Below are 26580 nucleotides of genomic sequence, written 5' to 3' on the forward strand. Positions count from 1 at the left end.
TTAACAAGAATTAACTTGTCTTAACAGATTTTTGAAGAATTAAGATGGTATATCAAAGTAAATAAATAAATACAGTCATATTAAATTAATATCATTAAGAGGCACATTTTTTTCAGTAACTTAATTCATTAACCCTTTATTTCTGTTCACTATGACGAGCCTTAACTTACAGCTAATGAAAACTTGACATTTTAGAGTAGAATATTACATAATATACATAACAAAATCTGTTTTAATACAGGAATGAGGGCTTTATGAAAAGCACGTTTCATATCTGCACGTAGGTTGTCATTTTCAAATGGTATCTTCAACCTGTGTTAATCGAGCCTCACCAGAATGAATATTCAAATTGAACATGATTGTATACCAAAAAAAGTAGGCCAAATTTTTAAGTTTGGAAATCCATGTGAAAAACGGCTTACATTTTTTGTCAGAAAAAATAAAAATGGTTTCATGTAAAATAAATTTTACATAAAATTAGTAAATGCAAAAATATTTTTAATGCAGAAATTGAATCTTTGCAGCCACAGAATTAATTTACTTGAGGTACAAGAATAAATGTCCATAGTTTATAGAAATGATTTGTGAAGTCATGTTAATTGCTGGTGTTGGCTGTGATAAAAGCCAGTACAGGTTGCTTTATGGAGATGCTTACTTAATTTGCCAACACGACTTGGAACCTGCTCATAATGCCAATAGCATCACTTCTTGCTTAAATAATCTGGGAATTGATACCACAGAGAATTTGTGGGATTTCATAAAGAGAAAGATATCATTAAATATATCAACATTAGCATGGCCATTGCTTTCCTGTGCAATTCCACTTGAAAAAAAAATTCTCACTTGCAGCACATTTTGAGCTTTCTCCCCTTGACTTGGATTGTCTCCTGTAGATTTTCTTTACGAGGCTAATTAGTGAACAGGAGGAAAAGTTGTGAACAATTACATGAATTTTCTGTGCTGTTTTTATTATTGTAGTCCGCCTGTAGTTTCAGCCACAGCAGCGGAGGAAGTGAACGAAGTGGTTCAGTTTGTGTTGGCCATGCTTCTTTTTGCAGTGGAGGGCAGCTGTTTACACTGCAGACAATTTCCGTTAAACTTCTGAAGATCGAACTGGTACATTACATTTGCAATCGTTTCTCAACAGCCAAGAGCTTCTGTATGAAGCAAACAGAGTAGGACAAGGGGCTGGATTTAACCAGGCTGCCACAACATAGTCTTGGAGCTATAGGGTAGGATGGCAGCATCAAATACACACAATCATTTTGTAAGCTGTTGTTGAGAAGGTATAATTCTCCACTGGGATTAGTTACACTGTAAGCTAGGAGAATCCACTGGGATAAGTCATGGGGAAACCTGGGACTTTTTTTTTCTCCTTCCCAGCAATTCCCCTGTCTAGTAAATGATGAAAGCTGTTTTAGAATGAGAGTCCACAATAATACAAAGACTAAGGGTAAGAGTTCAGAATAAAAAGCTGAATGGAAAAAATTGTTTAAGTTTCACATTTCCTTATACAAAGACACATAACTATGGATATGTTTGCACTAAGCTTTTACTGTATGTCAAAGAAAGCTCCAGAAAGAGGATCAGTCAAGCAGGCCGAACAACAAACACATTCTTTCCATTTATTAGCAGAGGTTACAGCAGCTTAGCTACATGAGCAACAGAAAGCTTCACTGTTGTGCCTTACAGGGCTATAGGTTACGTATGGCCATTGCTTTGTAAAAGGTTGAGACTTCGTCACCAAGGTAACTATGGAGTTTTCTTTCAGTCCTGCTAATATCATGTGGTGTTCATAGCCACAAACATAAAGGTGAAGGTGTAGTTAAAAGGTGAAGGTGTAGTTAAGAAACACCTTATGTAAGAGGGTCATTTTCTAAGACTGCTGGTGAGGATTCAGACTGACCTTTAAAATGGGGATAGTACGTAAAATTAATGTTTTTGAGGTTTATATATGTTATTCCCTCATCAAGAACATACCTGCTTTGATTTGCTTTGATTGTTTATGCATTTCTAAGAAATCCTTGAATCTTTTGTTCTATCTATGATGGCAGCCATTCAGCGGTGGTTAGGCGCTTGCTCTCACAAAGAACCGTCTATTTCCACAAAGTTCCTCATGAAGCAGGAGTCTCAAGCCAAGTTTCACCTCACAGAGCATCCCTCCCCGGTCCCTGTCCCCCTCAGTTCCTTCAGACTAGCAGTAGCAGCAATTAGCAATCACCTGGCAGAAGTGCACATCTGCCAAGCTCATCTTATGAACTACTTCTCAGTATTTCTGTGATGACGTCCTGTCATGTATATATCATGATGATGTCATGATTTATACAACATTTTTTCATTTAAAAAAAATTAGAACTGAAGGTAACATGTCTGTTTGATAGTTCTATAAAATGTAACCATGTGCCTAGAATAAAAGCATAATATCAAATCTTTAATCGTTTGATAAAAAATGAATTTCAGTTATGCATATACACTTTCTGTAAACAAATCTTCATTGAATGGTAGACCTTTACACCTAGCAAGCTTTGGTTCCTTCCTCTTGATGTGCTTTTGATTTTTTTTTTATACATTATTCTTAAAATACTTCAGAAGTCTTAAACGGTAAAAAAAACATTTTTGATAATATCAAATCTGAATCAAATACAGTCAAACACTAGTGTCAGTCTCCACTTAACATAATTCACTGCACTTGTGAGTTAGAAATATAATGCATGAAATACAGTACGCTTTTATGAAAGATTCACAGACCATCAATCTAAATAAAGCTATATACAAATTAAATTTCTGAAGCCTACACTGTTGAGCAGCAGAGCTTGAGCCTTTTGAGCACAGAGTTCAAACACAGTGGCCATCTAACACTGAAACCATGAAAAGATCTTTTTTCATAAATCCGTCAGTCGTAATACTGCTTTTGGCACTTGTGCTTCAGAAAAGGTGGAGGTAAAGTTAATAAACAATTTTCCAGTGTGTGGGCTGTTCACATTTTTTCTCAGAGTCTCCACAGAATCGGTTGTACGTGGTTTTGGGATCAAACCCCAGGATTTCTCTTTCTTCGTGGATCCGAAAAGAGAAGGTAGAAACGGATGTCCCGATGAAGAACCTGGAAACAAACAATAAGAGATACAAATTAAGCAAAAATCTGTGAAAAAAAACAGCAAATAGAGGGGAAAAAAGACTATAAAGGTGCTTGAGAATGTCACTTGTGGTGAGAAACAGCATGAGTCACCCTGACCAGCTTATCAAGTTGGGTGATTTTTACTGACAATCTGAAGATGTGGCTGGAAGATCTCAGTACAGTCTATGAGCTTACTACTTATACCCTGAAACACTGGTCTGGTATAACACAATGATGTAGAAACTTATCAGATGTCCTAATACAATGCTCTCATATAACAAAACAATTCAGTATCTTACCAGTCGCAACTCACCAACTGCACATGTTTTAGTTTTACATGCTGTATTTATAAAATGTGTTTTAGCTTAAAGCCTACCATTTGCAATTTGACCATAATGCTGATAATCAAGCATTTAAATGCGCAATATAAATACAACTGTTAGTATACTACCACCGTAACATTAGTCATTACATTAAAAAAAACAAGTGAAAAGTAATGTGATCTCATTGACATAAAAAAAAAAAAACATTCCAAACTATGATGGTTGCATTTCACTTAGTCATCAAGACAGGAATTCAACTCTCATTAAACACGTGATCTGGCAATAATGCTTTGCTGTAGAATTGGTCAAAACATCAGTATTATTGCTGATACAAGTAAAAAAATAAATTGATTGCATAGTAATAATATGGGGTCTAACAGCTTGTCATCATATTTAAAAAAGCTTTCAAATGAACATGTAAATTACTTCTACTTTCTGATAAAATGAAAGGTAGGCGGGTCTGTATGTGTGCCTGCATATTTAAAAAATGTTACACTGCCTCATTTCAAAATTGTTTGAATCACCTAGGTTACTTGGCAGCAACTTCAAAGTGTCTACAGTTTTGTTAAGCTCTAAAAAAAAAAAAGTAAAATAATTTTTTTATGGAAAATACCGCTAACGGTGGGCAGTAAAGTACAACCTGTCAAAGGAAATTACCTTGCATGAGCACATATCCACTGGTCAATAATAGCCACTCCTCCATCTCTGAGCAGCTCCAGATCCTCTTTGGATGGCTCAAACCGCACCATGTCTGGCAACAATCTTTTCAGCTCTCTCAGTTCTACATGGATAATAAGATCATTACCACTTGCTTGTTCTGTTGTCTTTATAACTTTTTATGGGATTTATTTGCTTGTTGAATCAAACGCGATCTAAAAGGCTAATGGATTAGATTTTGCATATGATCAGAAAAAAAAAATCACAGGTAGTAGAAATAATATTTAGGAACACAGGTCCAAAAGCAATTGGTAATGCATAAATGAGTGGAACAAATACACATTATTTTGATAGATTTATTTCTTTCAATATAAGCTGGTCTGCCACTTACCTTCTCCGTCTGCATCAGTTGCAACAAACACTGTCTGAAGTTTGTGTTTCTTCATCATACTGCGTATCTTTTTGGCTGCCCCTTTCAGGCTGGGCACATCATCTCTGTGACCCCAGATGAAGTCCTTCCTGCGAAGATGAACCCCAAGATATGGACCTCCGATAGCAGAGCCAGGCTTGGACTGATAGGAATTTAAAGGAACAAGTTTAAATTGTTGAATTATTGCTAGTTCTGCTGTACATAACTGTGTCTAACGGTTATGTAGAGTAACAATATAGACTTATGTTACATTAAACTAGGTCTGCTAAGAAAAAAAAGGCACACCTTTGACATGATGCAGCCAATATTTTTCCAAGAGTGTTGCACTGTTTTCCTGGGTGTTTGTTTTTTCCTTCTACTTCACAATTCCACGTTATTTTGAGTGGCTTTATCATAATAAAATACATACTGAGATTTGTTGTGTACATGAAAAGATATGAAAAACCATAATTCCTTTTACAAGGCACTATGTAATCAGGATATTTTTAAGCACTGGGATTGTGCTGAAATCCCAGTGCTGTGATTTGACACCCCCTCAAATTGCAGAATTTGCTGGTTCAATAAGCAATGAGATAACTAAACAGAGACGTGCAATATCTTATAGTTCATCATCAACTAGGAAAAGTTGATGATCTAAAATGATCTCCAAATGTTCTAAAATGCTAAAAACTGCTAGCTTGAATGGGACTTTACTGCTTCAACCATCATGAGAGCATCAGAAGGTGCTGTATTGACATTTCAAAATTTGATCAAATGGAATTATTGCAGACTGAAAGCTGTGAAAAAAATATACTCTAACAAAGATTTGTCTCTTTTATTTTTATTTTTTTTAACTGGCTGAGATAAAATATATTTAGCTGGTTTCTGTTTGTACTGCTAATTGTCCATCCCATGCAGTCATTACTTCTGTTTTCTTGTCAAAGAGGGTAGTGGTTTTACATAGTTCAATACATTGTATAATAAATCTACTTGAAAGAGACAAACCCCCCACAAAGTTGTGAATATGGTTATATGGCAAACATTTCATAACATGAAGTTTTCTAGGAAGCGGATATGCGATAATAGAGTACACAATGACTCACTTTCATGCGGGTCCAGTCTTCATTATATAGTGTGCGGTCTGTGTCATCTGTGGAGTTCAGATATTTTGCTCTGAAATCATCCCCTATGAGTCGCAGGTGCTTGGCAAAAACCATGCTGCGCCGGGTCTAAATGAGGCGAAATAAATGTAAAGATCTCTGCACATTCTAACAGAAAACATCCTTTAGCATGCAAATAAAGGTTAATGTGCTTTCTCAGAGAGAGAAGAGCAATGCCCCAGGATAGGTCAACATTAGCCTAATGTCAGATGTCCCCTCTGCTGTCCCTGACCAACACGTCATCAGCAGACTCTAGCAAGCAACCCAATCGTCCGGCCCTCAACATCAGCCACATCCTGGGCCATGATGGCAGTTCAGCTGTGTGATGAGTTTCAGTTTAATGCCTTTTTGGACTGTTGTTCAAGAGCAAACAATTGCATTTTCTGTTTGAAATGTGTAGTTTGTTTCAATGTTAAAGAAAGAAGTGATGAAGCACTTGATGTGAGGGGATTTGTTGTTTACATGTCCACTCAGTTTCAGTTTTTTTTTTTCTCTCTCTCTCTTTTTGACATGCCTAATGTCAGAGTAATCATTTAAAATGTCCATAAGGCTTTTGAATTTTATGGAAATAAGTCCTGAATGCTCCTTTTCGAAATGTTGGTTAAACTGGTTCTGAATTGTTGTTAAGGAAAAAAAAACGAACAAAAATAATCCTTTTGTAGACCAAAACGTCTAATACAGAGGTAGTGTTACTTACATTCCAGTAGTCTTTTCCAGCATAGTGATCATGTAGGAGAGTCTCTGCTCTGTCAAGCATGACTGAGCTAAAAAAAAATAATAATAATAAAAAAAAATCATCACAACAATGCCCAAACAAGTTGATTAAATCTGAGTTTCAGTAAGGCCAAAGAGAACAAACAGAGACACACCACTCTAAAACAACAAAGAATTCAGATCATTCTTCCCTGGACACAAACAAAGGACAGGGATGGGTTACTTTTCAAGGAATGTTGCACCTAATCTTTCTCAGTATTTGAAAGAGTGGAACCATTTTTAGTTAGATTTCAATTTTGCCTGATCCCGTTTTTCCCCCCTAAGGACTGAAACACATAAAAGGACAAATGTGGTCCAAATAATAATAGCAGTCTTGTATCCCACAGAAAATAAAGGAACTACAAAATAATTTTAATTTATGCATCACAGGATATGCCTCTAACTTTGATCAGACTTTTATTAATTATTGTCAAGATGTGCATCAAAGTATATGCACATTGGTGAGCATTCTTAGATGTGATAAATAATAATTTAAAAAAAAACTTAAGAAAAAAACAACTGTTTGTGAGGGGATTTGTTTTTTATTCTCCACTCAGTTTAAGTTTTGTTTTCAGTATTTGAGCTGCTGATTACTGATATGTCAGTCAAGGAAAAATGGAGGATTCTGATTTCTGGAAAACTGACTGGAGCATCATCAGTGGTAAGGTGAGATCATGACATAGTTTCAACAGTTTAACAGTAAATTCAATGCAGAAGCATTTCAAGTTAAACAAAACTGACTCACCCCAATGTATTTGGGCATTATGATTTCTATCATTATATCCAATATACTTCAATGTTAACTTTTCTTTGGATTTTATCATTTTTTGAATTAAAAATGTGTAATGGTATATGGTATTTCAGAAAGTATTTATGTTTGCGGAACGTGAGATATATTTGCGGACTTACACTGCTGTGAAGTTTTTCTGAAGAACTGGGGCCATGATGGATGCATGGCCCTGAGCCGATAAACATGTCACATTTCGAGCCCTTGTTTCTTCATAGCCCCAAAACCAGCCCCTGTAGAAACACACAGAATAGTACAGAAAAAGAGCTTGTTTCTACATGTCTGATTAAACATTTCATCAAGATGAATTTATTTACTTGACATTTATTCTTTGTCATTCCTACTGTGCTCTCAAGCTGGTGTATATTACACGTATAGCCTCTTGGTCATGGACTATGAAAACTTTATTTGTATTGTATTTTTTATTTTTTTACCTGTAGTAGCCCTGTTTATCTTTGGTGTACAGAAGCTTCTCAATACATGCACGCTCATCAACTTTTTCCTCCCATTTTCCATCAGTCCATCCCTCGGCATAGTTCTGTAGCACAAGCACCTGGTCTATGAAAGGGCCTCCATTTTCTAAATTGAAAAAGGGAACAAGTTCTGCTACAGTGAATTTGACATTTACATCAACAGTATAGTTTAAAATGATTAAATGTGCAAAGTGGTGTTCTCACCAGCAATAAATTCCTCATACTCAATAACGGGTACGTTGGCTTGCAGGCTGGTCAGGCTGAAGAACTCTCCCCATGGGATACGGATCTGGTGGATATCAGGACTTTGCCAGTGATAGAGTCGACCCCAAGGGGGGAGGACCAATACCCAGTCATCCCCCTCTTTCCTCAAAGTCTTGACCAGTGAGGCCATGCGGATGTAGACATCTCTTCGCAAATTAAACCCTTCAGGTGGGTTTACATCATATAAAAGGTACCTGATATGCAAAAAAAAAAAAAAGATACATTTTAGTACTAACTTTACAATTATACATGTTGAATCAAGTCTACATTTTGCTTATAGTGTTCTTACAAATCATAAGATTAGGTTTGATCGAATCGAATACGTCACCTTTTGACGATGAACAAAAAAGCAAACAAGTTTTCAACTGTTGCAGGCAATTTTACCACTGCAGGGACGAATTAAGACTAGGTTTAGATTAAGGTCCATGAAATAATATTTAATCATTTATTCTCTATGCCGAATACATACACAGCACAATGACGTTAGGTTAACCTAGGTAGGCATACACATAAAAAGGGTTAATAAATCGTATAGGTAGAAAGAGCTTAAAATAACAACTTTTTTAATGGAATCATGTGTAACGCTCGTCGGAGGAAGAGGGCTCGAATAATAGGTATGAGGCAAACACACACTTAAAAGTCGAAGACTGTTGCCAAATAGTGACGTACAAATAAACACCAACTTGTAAAGAAAAAGCGACAATTTTCAATTTAGCATTTCTGACAAGCTAGGACAATAAACTCACCGAAGATCCCTTGCTGCAGAGATTGACACTGAAGCCGTGCGGCTCGCACTGAACACATCTTCAGATTGTATTGTTTGTAATGCTGCAAAAGCGACGAAAATAGACAAAAAGAAAGGGCTAAACGAATCCGTTGTTGCCACACATATAAGAGGTATATGCAGTGGGCTATACGCCATTTTTCCTCCCGGCCACGCATTTCCGGAAGCTGGGAAAGCGTCTGTAGTTGCCAAGCAACTACCAAGAACTTCTTCTTCTTCTATTCTATTATGGCGGATCGCAAGCAACTTTCATATGAGTACGCCATCTACTGCACATTAGTGCGTAGCAGCATAACTTACATCCATTATTCTATTTTTTATTTTATTTTGCATTATGAAAATAAACATTGCTCTCTTTAATCTAAAAGTATCCTCTATGTTTCCTTCAGTTACCAATATTCCCATCCATGTCCTGTCCTTGTTATTTTTCTTAATCTCTCCTTTTCAGGCTCAACACGTAACTGATTAATGTGTGTTCTACATTTTCTTTCTCTCCACAACCTTCACATTTATAATTTTTTCTCCCAGTTAGACATAAAATGTCATTTAAATAGATAAATTATATAGCTTATTTTTTTAACTTGAGAATAAATAAATTAAGTTTAATGATGCTAGATGAAATGCCATAGCTAATGCTTAATGTAAGATATGAAGTAAAATTGTTTACAGATACGAATACTTATTTTTATACCTCAAATTGTTATGCCACAAAACCTAAGCTCAACTTGAATGCTTGGGAAAGCCTTTTGAGAATATGGATTGTGATTGGGCTTTAAAGGCAAGCCATGAAAGACATAAGACTATGGGTATAGAGTACAAACACAAATTATTTTCTTTAGCATGAGCATTTATTGAGCAACAACAAAGTCAAAAGTAAGATTAATTATCTGAAAATACGCAAGAAGTGGGTTCCGTTCTTTAATACATAAGAATATCTTGCTTTTTATTTAATATTCATCGTCTTCCTCCTCTTCTTCAAATGAGTCGATGCCCAGCTCTTCATAATCCTTCTCCAAAGCAGCCATATCTTCTCTGGCCTCTGAGAACTCTCCCTCCTCCATTCCCTCTCCAACATACCAGTGGACAAAGGCTCTCTTGGCATACATGAGATCAAACTTGTGGTCGAGCCTGGCCCAGGCCTCAGCGATGGCGGTGGTGTTGCTCAGCATGCACACAGCTCTTTGCACCTTAGCAAGGTCTCCTCCAGGAACCACAGTTGGAGGCTGGTAGTTGATCCCCACCTTGAAACCTGTGGGGCACCAGTCCACAAACTGGATGGTACGTTTGGTCTTGATGGCGGCAATGGCCGAGTTGACATCTTTGGGTACAACATCGCCACGGTATAAGAGACAGCAAGACATATATTTGCCATGACGTGGGTCACACTTCACCATCTGATTATCTGGTTCAAAACAGGCATTTGTGATCTCAGCCACAGACAGCTGCTCATGGTACGCTTTCTCAGAAGATATAACTGGAGCATAGGTGGCCAGAGGGAAGTGGATACGAGGATAAGGGACCAAGTTGGTCTGGAACTCTGTCAGGTCAACATTCAGGGATCCATCAAAGCGGAGAGATGCTGTGATTGAGGACACAATCTGGCTGATAAGGCGGTTCAGATTGGTATAGGTTGGATGTTCAATATCCAAGTTCTTGCAGCAGATATCATAGACGGCCTCATTGTCCACCATGAAGGCACAGTCGGAGTGCTCCAGTGTGGTGTGGGTAGACAGGATGGAGTTGTAAGGCTCTACTACTGCTGTAGAAACCTGGGGTGCCGGATAGATGGCAAACTCAAGCTTTGACTTCTTGCCGAAGTCAACAGAGAGTCTTTCCATGAGCAGAGAGGTAAAACCAGAACCTGTTCCACCACCAAAGGAGTGGAATACCAAGAATCCCTGGAGACCACTGCACTGATCAGCCTGTAGACGCAGAAACATAAATACTAATCAAACCATTCTAACAGCTCATTTTATTTCTCGCATGGACTGTTGCTGAGTCTGACTGGATATGCTCATTGACAGACTAACTCTGTAATTTTCTTAGAATTTAGGTCCAAATAAAAATATGATTCAAGTGTTTTACCAGTTTGTGGATCCTGTCCATGACAGAATCAATAATCTCTCTGCCAATAGTGTAGTGACCTCGGGCATAGTTGTTCGCAGCATCCTCCTTTCCAGAGATCAGCTTTTCAGGATGGAAGAGTTGACGGTATTTTCCTGTTCTCACTTCATCTGATAATTTAGAAAAATAAATGTATGACTGTTAGATCAATCTGATCAGTGAAAAATAGCTAAATTTTCAAACATTTAGCAGTTCAATTTGATATTTATGTATGTCAAGAAAAGAAGTAAACAACTTCCAAAAATGTACTTTCTATATATATAAATAAGAAATAAAAAATACTGACCAATGACAGTGGGCTCCAGATCAACAAAAATTGCCCTTGGGACATATTTCCCAGCACCTGTCTCACTAAAGAAAGTGGTGAAGGAGTCATCAGGACGTGTGGGGGAACTGCTTGCCTTCTGGCCGTCTGGCTGGATACCATGCTCCAGACAGTAGAGCTCCCAGCAGGTGTTCCCCATCTGCACACCTGCCTGGCCCACATGGACAGAGATGCATTCACGCTGCAACAGAATAAAGACATTATGAGCAACTTCAGAAGGCTTGAAACAGTGTTATTATGCATTTCAGCCACTAGGTGGAAACAAAGCCAAGACGATCATGGTAGAACTTCACAGGGACAATAAAAAGAGGTCAAGATGCAGATGTCCCTAGATTTCATGTAGATGCTACAAGTGGGTGTGAACTGTTTGTTGGCTGGTACAGAGGTTGAGCTCACACACCACATATTAGCAGTTGCTATTCATGCATTGAAAATAATTTAAAAGGACACTTGTCATGGTGGCAGACCTGGAAACATTAAAATTATTTAAACCAATTTGCCACTCGTTACCTATTTAATGCCCATAATGAAAAAAAAAAAAAGAATATATTTATGATGAACCTTGTATGAGTATAGGAAGTCTGACCATATTTTTTGTTCTCAACTACATATTACCCTGCAAGAGCAAAATCAGACCCTATATGTACAAATGACTTTCAGGAGTAATTGTACCTTTATCATTTTTATTTTGAAAATCACTCATATTTTATCCTTCTATTTCACAGTTCTGAACTACTGGTGGTGAACCCATATAAAATCTGAAGGAATCATGTTGAAGTTGTTGCAGTCTGTGGTTGTTATGTTAAACTAAACTAAAAGTTCAAGGTGAACAGGTACTTCATCTTTTTCCCTTGCCTGACTTGCCAGAGGTTTCAGTTTGGCAGAGTTATTTTTGTTAACTCCTACTAACCTGACACGTAGCTGTAAACACAGACTGCCAGCCTTCCAAACACTGGTTATCGTCAAATAGAATTTTAAATCCTATTCACGCAAAGTTTTTCTCAAAACTATGTTTACTACATGGGTGATGAGGGTTTAAAATGATAAAAAAAAAAAAAAAACTCACCTCACGTATGAGTAAGTAATGCAGAGATAGATTTAAAAAGCAAAACTGTCTACAACTGTAAACCTTTTAATGACAAGTAGACCTTTTGGAGGTGTGGCTGCAAAACACACAGTCTGGTTCTTCACAGGCATGTGTAAGGCACGGCCAAGCCGACTTTGGAAACCAGTTCTTCATGAAAACTACATATACGGTTTAGTTTTCCAAACTGTGTGAAACAGTTCAATGTCTGGCAGAACTAGATCCTTCATGTCACTGAACATGTCACTCAGGTTTCGGAACTGATAAGACTCTGGATCGCATCTCTATGTCTCTCCTCCCTTGTGTCTCTGACTACATATTTTTCAGAGACGCCTTCTGAGAAAATAAATGGTGAGGCTGGGGGCATATTACTCTATATACTTGTCCAACATAAAGCTTAGTTCAGGATTACTTTTGAGACTAAAATGCATGTGTGGCACCAGAAAATAACCACAGCATCTTAAGTCCTAAACTCTTATAGCAGGAATTAACACTGTTATGTCACTTTAAGAATGTCAATAACCTGATTCTTGCTACATTTGTGACAAAATGTCTCTGTTAAAATATATTACAAATTTGAATAAAACTCAGTATAGCAATGAAGAGTTAAACCATACAGTTTAATTCCAATTGGTCCTCCACCTAACCTATGCTGCTGCAACTGGCTGCATCATCTGATGAATCCAAGAAGTCCACCTAACCTCCAATTAAATTTCTAGAAAAAAAAAACAAAAAACAAAACTGCAACACGCTTAAAGAAAGCTAGAGAACCTACAAGTGGCTTTTGCTAAATCATCTATTTCCCTCAACTCTCAATTTATACATCATTATTCACTGTTGTCATCAGCATTGTGCTCTCCGTTTTCTTTTCCATCGAAAGTATACCTGGCCTAGTGTTTCTGCATTTGAATTCACATGTCTTTTACTTACTTTAACACTCCAGCTAGTTAAGCTGTATCTGAACTTTGGTATCAACTATGTACTGGATAAATATAAAACTCTACCTGGAACAGTTACCCCTTCTTTTGCTGTACTGGAGTCATCTAGAAAGTTGGAACTTGGATGTGAAAGATTAAGGTCTGTTCCCTTGTCTTATCCAAATATGTTGTAGTTGTATGACAGAACAGTAGGATTTGTCAACTGATGTGGTTGGTAACCAAGCAACAATGCATTTCTCTCCTTCTGTGCCTGTTGGCTCTTTCAATGGGTTGGCATACCGTTGCCCTCAGGCAACAAACCACAAATCTGTACCTCACGATGCTCCTTTATTTTATTTTTTGGGGGGAATGATTTAAAATACCTCCAGACATATTTTTGTCCAAATAAAAGAGGTATTGAGGTTCATGTGACCTTTTACTTAGAAGAGGAACAGCTACACCTTGCCTCCTACTTGTAAGTTATACATCACTTTTCTTCATGTTTAAACTTGGGTCACTCTAACTAAAAATATTTTCATATCTGCNTTTTTTTAACTGGCTGAGATAAAATATATTTAGCTGGTTTCTGTTTGTACTGCTAATTGTCCATCCCATGCAGTCATTACTTCTGTTTTCTTGTCAAAGAGGGTAGTGGTTTTACATAGTTCAATACATTGTATAATAAATCTACTTGAAAGAGACAAACCCCCCACAAAGTTGTGAATATGGTTATATGGCAAACATTTCATAACATGAAGTTTTCTAGGAAGCGGATATGCGATAATAGAGTACACAATGACTCACTTTCATGCGGGTCCAGTCTTCATTATATAGTGTGCGGTCTGTGTCATCTGTGGAGTTCAGATATTTTGCTCTGAAATCATCCCCTATGAGTCGCAGGTGCTTGGCAAAAACCATGCTGCGCCGGGTCTAAATGAGGCGAAATAAATGTAAAGATCTCTGCACATTCTAACAGAAAACATCCTTTAGCATGCAAATAAAGGTTAATGTGCTTTCTCAGAGAGAGAAGAGCAATGCCCCAGGATAGGTCAACATTAGCCTAATGTCAGATGTCCCCTCTGCTGTCCCTGACCAACACGTCATCAGCAGACTCTAGCAAGCAACCCAATCGTCCGGCCCTCAACATCAGCCACATCCTGGGCCATGATGGCAGTTCAGCTGTGTGATGAGTTTCAGTTTAATGCCTTTTTGGACTGTTGTTCAAGAGCAAACAATTGCATTTTCTGTTTGAAATGTGTAGTTTGTTTCAATGTTAAAGAAAGAAGTGATGAAGCACTTGATGTGAGGGGATTTGTTGTTTACATGTCCACTCAGTTTCAGTTTTTTTTTTTCTCTCTCTCTCTTTTTGACATGCCTAATGTCAGAGTAATCATTTAAAATGTCCATAAGGCTTTTGAATTTTATGGAAATAAGTCCTGAATGCTCCTTTTCGAAATGTTGGTTAAACTGGTTCTGAATTGTTGTTAAGGAAAAAAAAACGAACAAAAATAATCCTTTTGTAGACCAAAACGTCTAATACAGAGGTAGTGTTACTTACATTCCAGTAGTCTTTTCCAGCATAGTGATCATGTAGGAGAGTCTCTGCTCTGTCAAGCATGACTGAGCTAAAAAAAAATAATAATAATAAAAAAAAATCATCACAACAATGCCCAAACAAGTTGATTAAATCTGAGTTTCAGTAAGGCCAAAGAGAACAAACAGAGACACACCACTCTAAAACAACAAAGAATTCAGATCATTCTTCCCTGGACACAAACAAAGGACAGGGATGGGTTACTTTTCAAGGAATGTTGCACCTAATCTTTCTCAGTATTTGAAAGAGTGGAACCATTTTTAGTTAGATTTCAATTTTGCCTGATCCCGTTTTTCCCCCCTAAGGACTGAAACACATAAAAGGACAAATGTGGTCCAAATAATAATAGCAGTCTTGTATCCCACAGAAAATAAAGGAACTACAAAATAATTTTAATTTATGCATCACAGGATATGCCTCTAACTTTGATCAGACTTTTATTAATTATTGTCAAGATGTGCATCAAAGTATATGCACATTGGTGAGCATTCTTAGATGTGATAAATAATAATTTAAAAAAAAACTTAAGAAAAAAACAACTGTTTGTGAGGGGATTTGTTTTTTATTCTCCACTCAGTTTAAGTTTTGTTTTCAGTATTTGAGCTGCTGATTACTGATATGTCAGTCAAGGAAAAATGGAGGATTCTGATTTCTGGAAAACTGACTGGAGCATCATCAGTGGTAAGGTGAGATCATGACATAGTTTCAACAGTTTAACAGTAAATTCAATGCAGAAGCATTTCAAGTTAAACAAAACTGACTCACCCCAATGTATTTGGGCATTATGATTTCTATCATTATATCCAATATACTTCAATGTTAACTTTTCTTTGGATTTTATCATTTTTTGAATTAAAAATGTGTAATGGTATATGGTATTTCAGAAAGTATTTATGTTTGCGGAACGTGAGATATATTTGCGGACTTACACTGCTGTGAAGTTTTTCTGAAGAACTGGGGCCATGATGGATGCATGGCCCTGAGCCGATAAACATGTCACATTTCGAGCCCTTGTTTCTTCATAGCCCCAAAACCAGCCCCTGTAGAAACACACAGAATAGTACAGAAAAAGAGCTTGTTTCTACATGTCTGATTAAACATTTCATCAAGATGAATTTATTTACTTGACATTTATTCTTTGTCATTCCTACTGTGCTCTCAAGCTGGTGTATATTACACGTATAGCCTCTTGGTCATGGACTATGAAAACTTTATTTGTATTGTATTTTTTATTTTTTTACCTGTAGTAGCCCTGTTTATCTTTGGTGTACAGAAGCTTCTCAATACATGCACGCTCATCAACTTTTTCCTCCCATTTTCCATCAGTCCATCCCTCGGCATAGTTCTGTAGCACAAGCACCTGGTCTATGAAAGGGCCTCCATTTTCTAAATTGAAAAAGGGAACAAGTTCTGCTACAGTGAATTTGACATTTACATCAACAGTATAGTTTAAAATGATTAAATGTGCAAAGTGGTGTTCTCACCAGCAATAAATTCCTCATACTCAATAACGGGTACGTTGGCTTGCAGGCTGGTCAGGCTGAAGAACTCTCCCCATGGGATACGGATCTGGTGGATATCAGGACTTTGCCAGTGATAGAGTCGACCCCAAGGGGGGAGGACCAATACCCAGTCATCCCCCTCTTTCCTCAAAGTCTTGACCAGTGAGGCCATGCGGATGTAGACATCTCTTCGCAAATTAAACCCTTCAGGTGGGTTTACATCATATAAAAGGTACCTGATATGCAAAAAAAAAAAAAAGATACATTTTAGTACTAACTTTACAATTATACATGTTGAATCAAGTCTACATTTTGCTTATAGTGTTCTTACAAATCATAAGATTAGGTTTGATCGAATCGAATACGTCACCTTTTGACGATGAACAAAAAAGCAAACAAGTTTTCAACTGTTGCAGGCAATTTTACCACTGCAGGGACGAATTAAGACTAGGTTTAGATTAAGGTCCATGAAATAATATTTAATCATTTATTCTCTATGCCGAATACATACACAGCACAATGACGTTAGGTTAACCTAGGTAGGCATACACATAAAAAGGGTTAATAAATCGTATAGGTAGAAAGAGCTTAAAATAACAACTTTTTTAATGGAATCATGTGTAACGCTCGTCGGAGGAAGAGGGCTCGAATAATAGGTATGAGGCAAACACACACTTAAAAGTCGAAGACTGTTGCCAAATAGTGACGTACAAATAAACACCAACTTGTAAAGAAAAAGCGACAATTTTCAATTTAGCATTTCTGACAAGCTAGGACAATAAACTCACCGAAGATCCCTTGCTGCAGAGATTGACACTGAAGCCGTGCGGCTCGCACTGAACACATCTTCAGATTGTATTGTTTGTAATGCTGCAAAAGCGACGAAAATAGACAAAAAGAAAGGGCTAAACGAATCCGTTGTTGCCACACATATAAGAGGTATATGCAGTGGGCTATACGCCATTTTTCCTCCCGGCCACGCATTTCCGGAAGCTGGGAAAGCGTCTGTAGTTGCCAAGCAACTACCAAGAACTTCTTCTTCTTCTATTCTATTATGGCGGATCGCAAGCAACTTTCATATGAGTACGCCATCTACTGCACATTAGTGCGTAGCAGCATAACTTACATCCATTATTCTATTTTTTATTTTATTTTGCATTATGAAAATAAACATTGCTCTCTTTAATCTAAAAGTATCCTCTATGTTTCCTTCAGTTACCAATATTCCCATCCATGTCCTGTCCTTGTTATTTTTCTTAATCTCTCCTTTTCAGGCTCAACACGTAACTGATTAATGTGTGTTCTACATTTTCTTTCTCTCCACAACCTTCACATTTATAATTTTTTCTCCCAGTTAGACATAAAATGTCATTTAAATAGATAAATTATATAGCTTATTTTTTTAACTTGAGAATAAATAAATTAAGTTTAATGATGCTAGATGAAATGCCATAGCTAATGCTTAATGTAAGATATGAAGTAAAATTGTTTACAGATACGAATACTTATTTTTATACCTCAAATTGTTATGCCACAAAACCTAAGCTCAACTTGAATGCTTGGGAAAGCCTTTTGAGAATATGGATTGTGATTGGGCTTTAAAGGCAAGCCATGAAAGACATAAGACTATGGGTATAGAGTACAAACACAAATTATTTTCTTTAGCATGAGCATTTATTGAGCAACAACAAAGTCAAAAGTAAGATTAATTATCTGAAAATACGCAAGAAGTGGGTTCCGTTCTTTAATACATAAGAATATCTTGCTTTTTATTTAATATTCATCGTCTTCCTCCTCTTCTTCAAATGAGTCGATGCCCAGCTCTTCATAATCCTTCTCCAAAGCAGCCATATCTTCTCTGGCCTCTGAGAACTCTCCCTCCTCCATTCCCTCTCCAACATACCAGTGGACAAAGGCTCTCTTGGCATACATGAGATCAAACTTGTGGTCGAGCCTGGCCCAGGCCTCAGCGATGGCGGTGGTGTTGCTCAGCATGCACACAGCTCTTTGCACCTTAGCAAGGTCTCCTCCAGGAACCACAGTTGGAGGCTGGTAGTTGATCCCCACCTTGAAACCTGTGGGGCACCAGTCCACAAACTGGATGGTACGTTTGGTCTTGATGGCGGCAATGGCCGAGTTGACATCTTTGGGTACAACATCGCCACGGTATAAGAGACAGCAAGACATATATTTGCCATGACGTGGGTCACACTTCACCATCTGATTATCTGGTTCAAAACAGGCATTTGTGATCTCAGCCACAGACAGCTGCTCATGGTACGCTTTCTCAGAAGATATAACTGGAGCATAGGTGGCCAGAGGGAAGTGGATACGAGGATAAGGGACCAAGTTGGTCTGGAACTCTGTCAGGTCAACATTCAGGGATCCATCAAAGCGGAGAGATGCTGTGATTGAGGACACAATCTGGCTGATAAGGCGGTTCAGATTGGTATAGGTTGGATGTTCAATATCCAAGTTCTTGCAGCAGATATCATAGACGGCCTCATTGTCCACCATGAAGGCACAGTCGGAGTGCTCCAGTGTGGTGTGGGTAGACAGGATGGAGTTGTAAGGCTCTACTACTGCTGTAGAAACCTGGGGTGCCGGATAGATGGCAAACTCAAGCTTTGACTTCTTGCCGAAGTCAACAGAGAGTCTTTCCATGAGCAGAGAGGTAAAACCAGAACCTGTTCCACCACCAAAGGAGTGGAATACCAAGAATCCCTGGAGACCACTGCACTGATCAGCCTGTAGACGCAGAAACATAAATACTAATCAAACCATTCTAACAGCTCATTTTATTTCTCGCATGGACTGTTGCTGAGTCTGACTGGATATGCTCATTGACAGACTAACTCTGTAATTTTCTTAGAATTTAGGTCCAAATAAAAATATGATTCAAGTGTTTTACCAGTTTGTGGATCCTGTCCATGACAGAATCAATAATCTCTCTGCCAATAGTGTAGTGACCTCGGGCATAGTTGTTCGCAGCATCCTCCTTTCCAGAGATCAGCTTTTCAGGATGGAAGAGTTGACGGTATTTTCCTGTTCTCACTTCATCTGATAATTTAGAAAAATAAATGTATGACTGTTAGATCAATCTGATCAGTGAAAAATAGCTAAATTTTCAAACATTTAGCAGTTCAATTTGATATTTATGTATGTCAAGAAAAGAAGTAAACAACTTCCAAAAATGTACTTTCTATATATATAAATAAGAAATAAAAAATACTGACCAATGACAGTGGGCTCCAGATCAACAAAAATTGCCCTTGGGACATATTTCCCAGCACCTGTCTCACTAAAGAAAGTGGTGAAGGAGTCATCAGGACGTGTGGGGGAACTGCTTGCCTTCTGGCCGTCTGGCTGGATACCATGCTCCAGACAGTAGAGCTCCCAGCAGGTGTTCCCCATCTGCACACCTGCCTGGCCCACATGGACAGAGATGCATTCACGCTGCAACAGAATAAAGACATTATGAGCAACTTCAGAAGGCTTGAAACAGTGTTATTATGCATTTCAGCCACTAGGTGGAAACAAAGCCAAGACGATCATGGTAGAACTTCACAGGGACAATAAAAAGAGGTCAAGATGCAGATGTCCCTAGATTTCATGTAGATGCTACAAGTGGGTGTGAACTGTTTGTTGGCTGGTACAGAGGTTGAGCTCACACACCACATATTAGCAGTTGCTATTCATGCATTGAAAATAATTTAAAAGGACACTTGTCATGGTGGCAGACCTGGAAACATTAAAATTATTTAAACCAATTTGCCACTCGTTACCTATTTAATGCCCATAATGAAAAAAAAAAAAAGAATATATTTATGATGAACCTTGTATGAGTATAGGAAGTCTGACCATATTTTTTGTTCTCAACTACATATTACCCTGCAAGAGCAAAATCAGACCCTATATGTACAAATGACTTTCAGGAGTAATTGTACCTTTATCATTTTTATTTTGAAAATCACTCATATTTTATCCTTCTATTTCACAGTTCTGAACTACTGGTGGTGAACCCATATAAAATCTGAAGGAATCATGTTGAAGTTGGTGCAGTCTGTGGTTGTAAAGTTAAACTAAACTAAAAGTTCAAGGTGAACAGGTACTTCATCTTTTTCCCTTGCCTGACTTGCCAGAGGTTTCAGTTTGGCAGAGTTATTTTTGTTAACTCCTACTAACCTGACACGTAGCTGTAAACACAGACTGCCAGCCTTCCAAACACTGGTTATCGTCAAATAGAATTTTAAATCCTATTCACGCAAAGTTTTTCTCAAAACTATGTTTACTACATGGGTGATGAGGGTTTAAAATGATAAAAAAAAAAAAAAAACTCACCTCACGTATGAGTAAGTAATGCAGAGATAGATTTAAAAAGCAAAACTGTCTACAACTGTAAACCTTTTAATGACAAGTAGACCTTTTGGAGGTGTGGCTGCAAAACACACAGTCTGGTTCTTCACAGGCATGTGTAAGGCACGGCCAAGCCGACTTTGGAAACCAGTTCTTCATGAAAACTACATATACGGTTTAGTTTTCCAAACTGTGTGAAACAGTTCAATGTCTGGCAGAACTAGATCCTTCATGTCACTGAACATGTCACTCAGGTTTCGGAACTGATAAGACTCTGGATCGCATCTCTATGTCTCTCCTCCCTTGTGTCTCTGACTACATATTTTTCAGAGACGCCTTCTGAGAAAATAAATGGTGAGGCTGGGGGCATATTACTCTATATACTTGTCCAACATAAAGCTTAGTTCAGGATTACTTTTGAGACTAAAATGCATGTGTGGCACCAGAAAATAACCACAGCATCTTAAGTCCTAAACTCTTATAGCAGGAATTAACACTGTTATGTCACTTTAAGAATGTCAATAACCTGATTCTTGCTACATTTGTGACAAAATGTCTCTGTTAAAATATATTACAAATTTGAATAAAACTCAGTATAGCAATGAAGAGTTAAACCATACAGTTTAATTCCAATTGGTCCTCCACCTAACCTATGCTGCTGCAACTGGCTGCATCATCTGATGAATCCAAGAAGTCCACCTAACCTCCAATTAAATTTCTAGAAAAAAAAAACAAAAAACAAAACTGCAACACGCTTAAAGAAAGCTAGAGAACCTACAAGTGGCTTTTGCTAAATCATCTATTTCCCTCAACTCTCAATTTATACATCATTATTCACTGTTGTCATCAGCATTGTGCTCTCCGTTTTCTTTTCCATCGAAAGTATACCTGGCCTAGTGTTTCTGCATTTGAATTCACATGTCTTTTACTTACTTTAACACTCCAGCTAGTTAAGCTGTATCTGAACTTTGGTATCAACTATGTACTGGATAAATATAAAACTCTACCTGGAACAGTTACCCCTTCTTTTGCTGTACTGGAGTCATCTAGAAAGTTGGAACTTGGATGTGAAAGATTAAGGTCTGTTCCCTTGTCTTATCCAAATATGTTGTAGTTGTATGACAGAACAGTAGGATTTGTCAACTGATGTGGTTGGTAACCAAGCAACAATGCATTTCTCTCCTTCTGTGCCTGTTGGCTCTTTCAATGGGTTGGCATACCGTTGCCCTCAGGCAACAAACCACAAATCTGTACCTCACGATGCTCCTTTATTTTATTTTTTGGGGGGAATGATTTAAAATACCTCCAGACATATTTTTGTCCAAATAAAAGAGGTATTGAGGTTCATGTGACCTTTTACTTAGAAGAAGAACAGTCCTTTTCATGAAGCAGAGGTGCATGCTACACCTTGCCTCTTACTTGTAAGTTATACATCACTTTTCTTCATGTTTAAATTTGGGTCACTCTAACTAAAAATATTTTCATATCTGAGTATGTAAAGAAGCATTATAGATCATTTCAAGACAATTTTTTAAAATAATTTATATGCTAAAACTGTGTTTTTTTGTTTGTTGCCTCAGGGCAACATTGCGCATTTAGGGCCCTTTTGCCCAGACAATATTATTCTAATGTGATGATATTCAATTGATTACAAAATAATTATCACAGCCAATTTTTTTACTTTATTATTGACTAACAGCAAAAGGAGATGGATGCAAGATCGTTTCATGGACAAAAGGTGCATGGTTCATAAGCTGGGGTCATTCCCAATGAAAACATGAGGATCCACTGTACAACCATTATTTCATTGTTTGTTTATCCTCAAAACTGACTTCAGTCCCAAAGAGTGATAAGCTGGTCATCAGTGAACTAATGTACTTATTCCAAGGCAGGCAAAGACTGAAGCAATACCTGCCAAACCCAAAAATATGGGTCTGGAGGGAACTTTGCATGACTGGAGCAGATGGTGTTCCTTACAACCTACACAGGGCGAGCCGTACCACCACCAAATCTACCAGATATGGGAGCTGATGGAAATGTTGTCCTTTGCTTGGCTCAAATTCTAACAAAAAATCAGATCTACAAACTCTTATAAAAAGAACCTGCAGCCCTAAGTCCTGTCACTGATGTGAATCTGGTCGCTACAACCCATAGATAATCAGATAAACAGATGGTGATTCCCAGGTACGCCAATAATCAAGTGCCAAAAATGTGATACACACTTTTTTTCACATCAGCAAGCAATTCCTTCCTGATGTTTAACATGTAATAGGGAAAAAGACTGATTTCAACATCCTTAGTGATTCTAACATACACATGTACAAACACACAAATGCTCGTTTTAGTAATTTGCGCAAATGTACCATTCATTAATGAAAGTTAGTTTATTTTATATTTTGTAAGTTGGAACCATGTCTGATTTATTTTTGTCAAAAAAAGTTTTTTTTATGAATATAGTTTTTGTTTGATTCGTATTTCATTTCTTATAATCACTGTAGAAAACTTGGTGTTTTAGACCCCTTGTGGCGCATTGTTGCCCTGAGGCAACAAACCCAAATCCGGTTCCGGGAGGTGTCAGGGTCCGATTTTATGATTGATATGTAATTAGGGACCAACAAGCTCCCAAAGAATGCAGGAAAATATTTTTTCCCCAAAAAAACAAAAAGTCATGCCATAGAAGGTTAAATTGATGGCAGCCATATTGGAGTTTAGGGTTGTGGTTGACATTTTTCTGATTTGGAGTGCTGATTTCAGAGGACCTTCTCCCAATGTTTTCAGACTTTTAATTTTCAAATGAAACAAATAAACTGTATTTTTCAACCAAACGTGTTTTTTAATGTCACAAAAAACATAATGATCTTAAAGGCCCAATTGTAAAAATACTTTAAATTGTCAGCATGTGGTATTTAGAAAACTTAGAGTTTATTGAGGTGATACTTGTAAGATGTAATGAAACCTTTGTTGGATGCAAAAGTGTTATTGGTTAACAGTTTCTTAACCAATATTGTACATTACAAATAAAAACTATAACCACTGTTGCTTACAATAGGCTGCCAAGAAAGTGCTGATGGTAACAGCTGCTAACTACACACAATTTCCAAAGTAAAGTTCCCTGTTTTGAATTTATCATGAAATAAGGCTGAATGGGTAATTTTTTTTTTACTTGCCCATCATAATCAACAGTAATCATGTGGGAATTGGGTGGGAAACACCTTAAACACAACGAATCAAAATGAGGATTGTTTTTTTTTTTTCCCATCCAACGCTACAATTTTAACATTTATATGATCAAAAATTACTACAGCAGCAACAAAGGCACTACCGGTAAATGTTATGCATCTAGTTTTCTTTGGCAGGGCAAACATACAGCGTCAGTGTACTCGGTAAAAACTGATGACATTCGTCTTCTACAGCAATTCTGTCTCTGACAAGCTGTGTTTACACTACACAGTGCAAAGAGAACACAGAGGGCAAAAATATGGTGAAAACATAATTTAAAACAATAAAATGACTAAAGTTTATCTGCTAGATGGGCCAACTTAAACAGACATGAAAGCATTCTTCTGCAATTGCAAAATGGCATTTATTCTAATTCTTAAAGCTGCTGGAGAAACATATTCCAGTGAATTCAGAAGAAGTATTTCCTGTTCTGCAGAGTTATTTGTGTTATCTTAGTTGCAACTGGTTTGTCACCTGGCGTGTTCTTGTCACCTAACTATAACTACACTGCTTCTACAATCATACCTAGTTTTTAAAAATGTTACTTCATAGAAACAAGCATATTTTATTTTGGTTCACATAAAACAAATGCATCTAAGTGATGTTGGGAATGCAGATAGACATTTTGTATATTGGACGCATTTTTAATGTTTTTCAATCACCTAATAATAGACAAGTCATCAGCACCTGCTCTCACAGCCAGCTCAGCTGTTACTGACGGTCACTATTTCTGACAGAGGGGTCGTGCTTCAGCAGGCCACACTAGGAAGCACATCAGGACTGTTGTATCATTTTAGCACGATCTATCCAAATTCCGAAGAGACGTCATACAAACAAAACTTTGGAGTGAAAGTTTCTCTAAAGCAGGCATATAGGATTATACTTGCCATGGTTTTAGAAGAGTAACCGCAAACAGGAGGACTTTTTCAGACTGAGCTTTGCTTTCGTAGCGTCTCACAGCGGCCCTCAACGTGGTCCTGGTGAGAAGGTTCTGCCAGGTTGGTGAAGCCAAGAGCTGCCACGAACTGCTGTGATGCATGCCACACCCATCTGTCAGTTTGACATGGAAGTGCATTTCGAGCTCACGCGCAGGTTGTTTTGAGGTCGGTTTTCTAGAAATGTTAGTCCTCACCCAAACTCATTCCGCTGGAAAATAAATAAATAAATAAATGAAAGCCAAAAATCAGATCTAACCTTTTCGAAAAACAAAACAAAACGAAAAAAACAACAACTGATATTTAATTGTATTTGCAGTGTGGCTTGTTAAACACTAGGGGTCGCAGTTTGAATAAGCAGCAGTGCAAGGCGCCAGATATACATGCACGGGGCACATTGGACACGGCGCAGGGCAGGACCTACTCAAACCTTTTCAGACTGGTATTGAAAACTATTTTTTAGTGTTAAATTGTGAACACTAGAGGTCGTAGTTTGTGTGAACAGTAGTCTGATGTGTGATCTACAGGAAATGGAGATGGAGAAAATAAACAGAATTTTCACAGATTTCACAGTCTTGTTGAAAGAAACATTTTAAATGAATTGAGAGCATCAAAATGTTTTCAGTACAGATCAAAATCTAGGGAGACTTGTGTTTCACAGTGATGACGACTGTGACGTGCTGTGTCATGCTGGAGAAAATGTTGTTTATTATCGAAATGTTCTTGGATCACTGGGCATTTTAATCTCATTCTTTCTTTGGTCAATGCAGCATTTTCAGGCAGAGCTGTGAGTGAGCTGACTCCCTTCAAAGAAAAGAAGCAACCTCACACGAATAGTCTCAATATTTTTCAATGTTGGCAAAACACAGTCCTTATGTTAAGAATTCACTATTTCTTTTCTACACAGATTTCTAGACATCCCAAATAGTTGAAAATGGGGTTTGAAGGAAGAAAACTTTATCTCACGTCCCTGCTGTCTAATCCAGGTACTTCCTGTTGAGCCCCAGACTGTCCTTTGATACTCCTTCGTAGCCCTTCTTTACACGAGGCCAGTGTCCAAAAGCTACTGACTCGTTGCTAAAGCAATTTATCCTTTGTCTTTTAAATTATTGATGATTTGATTCACAATGTATGTCTTTATAATTTTAGCAGGAGCTTAATAACGTAATATGTATTAGAAAACAGCAAGGATATAAAATAAAAAACAATTAGCGGAAAGTTTTTGCATGAGTCCTTTGCATGACCATTAATTTATGTTAATTTTACAATTGTGTTATTTAGTAAATCTGGTCATTGCTACTTTCTTTTAGGGTTTTTTGACAACTGTAGCAACCAAAACGTCTTTCCCCAACAGGCTTAAAGAAATATTTATAGAGAAACATTAAACAGCAAGAGTGAAAGAGTCAATCAAATCTTATCCCTACATGACAAGTGAGGTAAAGAGGAATACCTAAACACCTGCAGAAATTTCTGGAACTTTCCTTTATTCTTGTGTTCACTGTAAGAAACAGAAAGGAGGAACATTATCTAAGAGAACTTTGGCCATTGTACGGAGGAAATGGCTGACAGTAGCTTCTGTTTACCTAAGCTACAGAATGTCTTGTACATGAAATTGTTAAGCAAACAATGCATTCATTACTGCAACGAAAGCTTTACAGTCCATGAACTAAAAGCTGCAGGAGGCGTGATTAGACAACTTCAAAGCTTTTATTTCTGATGGACTTCACACAGTGGAAGTCAATCAGAGATTTATGACTGGATCAACACCTCTTGGAGGCTAGTGTGGAGCATAAATATGG

General features: G+C 37.6%; 4 protein-coding genes across 4 annotated transcripts; all 4 read right to left on the reverse strand.

The window, feature by feature from the left end:
* Nucleotides 1-1536: 1536 nt before the first annotated feature.
* LOC106962469 (GDP-fucose protein O-fucosyltransferase 2-like) lies at nt 1537-8918 on the reverse strand. The gene is made up of 9 exons (XM_015056904.1): nt 8688-8918; nt 7882-8135; nt 7639-7783; nt 7327-7437; nt 6362-6428; nt 5608-5733; nt 4487-4667; nt 4096-4219; nt 1537-3100 (listed from the first exon to the last, which is right to left on the reverse strand). Exons 1-9 carry the CDS (start codon nt 8861-8863, stop codon nt 2947-2949), a joined length of 1338 nt encoding a protein of 445 aa, XP_014912390.1. The 5' UTR covers nt 8864-8918; the 3' UTR covers nt 1537-2946.
* Nucleotides 8919-9558: 640 nt separating this feature from the next.
* LOC106962470 (tubulin alpha-4 chain-like) lies at nt 9559-11370 on the reverse strand. The gene is made up of 3 exons (XM_015056905.1): nt 11136-11370; nt 10811-10959; nt 9559-10647 (listed from the first exon to the last, which is right to left on the reverse strand). The coding sequence occupies exons 1-3, from the start codon at nt 11311-11313 to the stop codon at nt 9673-9675; spliced, it is 1302 nt and encodes a 433-aa protein (XP_014912391.1). The 5' UTR covers nt 11314-11370; the 3' UTR covers nt 9559-9672.
* Nucleotides 11371-13922: 2552 nt separating this feature from the next.
* On the reverse strand, nt 13923-17290 carry LOC106962465 (GDP-fucose protein O-fucosyltransferase 2-like). The gene is made up of 6 exons (XM_015056898.1): nt 17060-17290; nt 16254-16507; nt 16011-16155; nt 15699-15809; nt 14734-14800; nt 13923-14105 (listed from the first exon to the last, which is right to left on the reverse strand). Exons 1-6 carry the CDS (start codon nt 17233-17235, stop codon nt 13938-13940), a joined length of 921 nt encoding a protein of 306 aa, XP_014912384.1. The 5' UTR covers nt 17236-17290; the 3' UTR covers nt 13923-13937.
* Nucleotides 17291-17930: 640 nt separating this feature from the next.
* On the reverse strand, nt 17931-24916 carry LOC106962472 (tubulin alpha chain-like). The gene is made up of 4 exons (XM_015056908.1): nt 24734-24916; nt 19508-19727; nt 19183-19331; nt 17931-19019 (listed from the first exon to the last, which is right to left on the reverse strand). Exons 1-4 carry the CDS (start codon nt 24734-24736, stop codon nt 18045-18047), a joined length of 1347 nt encoding a protein of 448 aa, XP_014912394.1. The 5' UTR covers nt 24737-24916; the 3' UTR covers nt 17931-18044.
* Nucleotides 24917-26580: the final 1664 nt, after the last annotated feature.

This window comes from Poecilia latipinna, unplaced genomic scaffold (genome assembly GCF_001443285.1).
Source record: "Poecilia latipinna isolate Pla-1442-1.1 unplaced genomic scaffold, P_latipinna-1.0 Scaffold1416, whole genome shotgun sequence".
Classification (NCBI taxonomy): Eukaryota; Metazoa; Chordata; class Actinopteri; order Cyprinodontiformes; family Poeciliidae; genus Poecilia; species Poecilia latipinna.